The sequence below is a fragment of the Trachurus trachurus genome, assembly GCF_905171665.1.
Source record: "Trachurus trachurus genome assembly, chromosome: 18".
NCBI classification, from domain to species: domain Eukaryota; kingdom Metazoa; phylum Chordata; class Actinopteri; order Carangiformes; family Carangidae; genus Trachurus; species Trachurus trachurus.
The window spans coordinates 508423-512197 of NC_139909.1; the positions used below are offsets into that span (position 1 = coordinate 508423).

The following is a 3775-nucleotide window of genomic DNA, read 5'->3' on the forward strand; positions in this document are numbered from 1 at the left end:
CTGTCAGTCGTCTCTCAGGTCAACAGACGCTCAGACTGTGTCAGTGAACTACTGACGAAGACCATGATGAAGGTGTCGGAGCTGCTCCTCTTCCTCGGCTGTGTCGTCTGTGTCTGTGCTGACGGTGAGTTCACAACTACTGACACAACTACTGACACATCTACTGACACAACTACTGACACTGAGACATCTACTGACACTGACACAGCTACTGACACCTCAGTAACTACAGACGGTCAGTGATCCAGGTCTTGTCTGTCCAGGTGTCCATGTGGAAGTTACTGTCCTTGGATGTTCAGACTCTGATGGAGAGATGATGGAGGCTCTGGATGGAGAAGAAGTCTGGGTTGCAGACTTCGTCCAGCAGAAGGCAGTGGAGCCTCAGCCCAGTTTCATGGATCATATCAACTTCCCAGGAGCTTATGATACAGCTGTGGCCCAGCAACAGATCTGCAGATCAAACCTGAAGATCAGTCGTGTCGGTATGAAGGACGTCCCACTGACCAACGGTAAAGTCTGATCTCCTTTCTGAGTCACTTCAGTTAATGAGCTTGTTCATCCACATTATTCCGAACGTCATCAATGGTCAAAACCGGAAGCCGGTTTTGCACTTCCGGTGGAATTGTACGTTTACGCTCCCATGATTTCAGTCGTTGTCATAGTTGCGGTAGGTAAACGCATGGATCTGTTAACACTGGCTTCAAACACGGAAGTCAATTTGTGTGATATCCATTTTTAAAAGCTACTGTGAAGATGTGTTTGACAGATTTTCATTGAAAAAAAAAAATTGCATTTACCGCGACTACCGAAACCATTGAAACGTGAACATAAAATTCCACCGGAAGTAGCAAAATCGGCTTACATTTTTGAAGTTTGAAGTAAAAGGTGGATATGTAGAAATCAGCAGTTCATGATTATTGATTCAGTTGATCAGCTTATTAATCTTTAGGAAGCTTCATTTACATATGACAAAGAAGGACACACCCACTTCCTGTCTCTATGGCAACACACAAAAATAACACCTGTGTCCAGCTGTGTTACTATGACGACACATCTGGACAGCTGGTGTTGTCTCTGAGTCTCTGAGTCTCTGAGTCTCTGAGTCTCTGAATCTCTGTGTCTCAGAACCTCCGTCCAGACCGATGATCTACAACCGGGACAAGGTGGAGCTGGGCCAGAAGAACACTCTGCTGTGTCATGTGACCGGCTTCTATCCTGCTCCCGTCCTCGTCCACTGGACCAAGAACGGACAGAACGTGACTGAAGGATCCAGCATCAACGTTCCGTATCCCAACGATGACGGTTCCTTCAGACAGACGTCCAGGCTGGACGTCGTCCCACAGCTGGGAGACACGTACGGCTGCACCGTCACACATCTGGCTCTGGACCAACCACTGACCCGCTTCTGGGGTGAGGCTCTGTCTGTCTGTCTCCAGATGTGTCTCTAACATGTCTCTCTCTGTGTCTCCAGATGTGGAGGTGCAGCAGCCAGATGTGTCTCTAACATGTCTCTCTCTGTGTCTCCAGATGTGGAGGTGCAGCAGCCAGATGTGTCTCTAACATGTCTCTCTCTGTGTCTCCAGATGTGGAGGTGCAGCAGCCAGCTGTGTCTCTAACATGTCTCTCTCTGTGTCTCCAGATGTGGAGGTGCAGCAGCCAGCTGTGTGTGTCTCTAACATGTCTCTCTCTGTCTCTCCAGATGTGGAGGTGCAGCAGCCAGCTGTGTGTGTCTCTAACATGTCTCTCTCTGTGTCTCCAGATGTGGAGGTGCAGCAGCCAGATGTGTCTCTAACATGTCTCTCTCTGTGTCTCCAGATGTGGAGGTGCAGCAGCCAGATGTGTGTGTCTCTAACATGTCTCTCTCTGTGTCTCCAGATGTGGAGGTGCAGCAGCCAGCTGTGTGTGTCTCTAACATGTCTCTCTCTGTGTCTCCAGATGTGGAGGTGCAGCAGCCAGATGTGTCTCTAACATGTCTCTCTCTGTGTCTCCAGATGTGGAGGTGCAGCAGCCAGATGTGTGTGTCTCTAACATGTCTCTCTCTGTGTCTCCAGATGTGGAGGTGCAGCAGCCAGATGTGTGTGTCTCTAACATCTCTCTCTGTGTCTCCAGATGTGGAGGTGCAGCAGCCAGATGTGTGTCTCTAACATGTCTCTCTCTGTGTCTCCAGATGTGGAGGTGCAGCAGCCAGCTGTTGGACCAGCTGTCTTCTGTGGACTGGGTCTGACCGTGGGTCTGCTGGGCGTGGCTGCTGGAACCTTCTTCCTCATCAAAGGGAACGAGTGCAGCTGATTGGCTGTGGCTGATGATGTCATGGTTGTCCCTGTATATTGTCCTATCAGCTTTAACCTGCTCTCCTCCTGTGATCACCTGTATATGACCTGATGGACATCATCATCTTCATCATCTTCATCATTAAACCTCTAATCCAGATGTTCTGTCTGATCAGCTGCAATAAACTTTCAAAATACAAGTATGATCAATGAGTGGGATTAGTGTGTGTGTGTTTGTGTGACATCATAAACCTGTATGGAGTTATTTTTGTCTCATAAATACCTGTAAATGCACAGAGGGTGATCTACAAATGTTCCTTGGTTTGCACACGTGTTTTGCTATCCACAAATACAAATTTCTAATTTGTGTGAATCACTATTGTTCTTCCTCTCCGCCACTTTCTTTATACTTATTATTAGTGTGAATGCTGAAAGCATTCTGTTCGGCCATTTTCTTCCGCCTTTTTACGGTCTTCTTCTAGTCCTTCCTACTTTGTGCTATTTCAACAATTAATATATCAAAACGTGCAGCTTTTTCTGGACTTTATCGGATGTATTCAAATTTGTCATACTTTTTATAGTTTTTCAAATTTTTCAAATTCGGCCACAAATTAAACTCTAGACACATTATTTTCTCCAGTTTTGTAGCCACACTTGTCTTCTGGCTAAAATTCTGGTCAAAAATGCAAAGAGACTTAGATAATAATTTAAAATATGTTTTAATTGAAGCAGGACAAAATTATTGAGATTTTACTACAAAATATCCAGGCGAACTTTCCAAAATGTCCATTTTTGGCACAGCTTGGAACCACCTGCTACTATAAACTATTGTTTAATCTTTATTTTCACACAATTTGGATAAACTAACTGAAAATAAATCTACTGGAACCGATTGTAAATAACTAACATAGTGGATTCAGTGTCTCTGCGCCCTGCTGCACTCCGCAGCTTATTTGGGGGGGTTGGGCTTTCAGCCTCTCTCTCTGCAGCGCATTGGTCGATTCGAGTGATCGACGGCTCATTCTGACCATTAGAGAGAGAAGAATGACGCTAGACCCAGGTCGATGTGATTGGCCGCACTGGCAGCCATGTGACAGCCATGAACCAATCAGATCAGCAGATCCACGTTCAGGCCAACGTGGGGTTGTGTGCGCTCCGTGCAGGGTCCTAGAGCCGTCGGGTTTCGGCCCGGCTGATTCAGATGTAAACACTAGGCAGAGTTCAACTGGAAATATTGTGGATTTACCCATAACACAACCTTTTCACGGCAAAACAGCAAAGGTAAGAGCAAATGTACGACCAGGTTTTGGCCACGCAGCGTTTGTGTTTGCTCGACTTTGCTGGTTGTTGTCTTCTCCCTCTGCCGTGCTGCTGCTAGCTGCTGTGTTAGCCGCGGTTGTTGGGGAACGCCCCGATGTTTACGTTCAGATGAGAGGTCGCTGATGTGTTTTGCATAATGTACAGTAGTATACGAGCCAGAAATGTGGCGACTGGGTCCACACAGA

At 46.6% G+C, this 3775-nt stretch overlaps 1 protein-coding gene across 1 annotated transcript; it reads left to right on the forward strand.

The window, feature by feature from the left end:
• Nucleotides 1–2486, forward strand: LOC311002163 (mamu class II histocompatibility antigen, DR alpha chain-like). Its single transcript, XM_083993425.1, has 4 exons — nucleotides 1–124; nucleotides 264–509; nucleotides 1126–1410; nucleotides 2168–2486. The coding sequence occupies exons 1-4, from the start codon at nucleotides 64–66 to the stop codon at nucleotides 2287–2289; spliced, it is 714 nt and encodes a 237-aa protein (XP_083849551.1). The 5' UTR covers nucleotides 1–63; the 3' UTR covers nucleotides 2290–2486.
• The last annotated feature ends 1289 nt before the right edge of the window (nucleotides 2487–3775 follow it).

Coding starts and splice junctions, on each gene's coding strand:
- LOC311002163 (XM_083993425.1), top strand. CDS start 64: ATGATGAAGGTGTCGGAGCTGCTCCTCTTCCTCGGCTGTGTCGTCTGT. Junction 125..263: donor CGTCTGTGTCTGTGCTGACG/GTGAGTTCACAA, acceptor TTGTCTGTCCAG/GTGTCCATGTGGAAGTTACT. Junction 510..1,125: donor GGACGTCCCACTGACCAACG/GTAAAGTCTGAT, acceptor TCTGTGTCTCAG/AACCTCCGTCCAGACCGATG.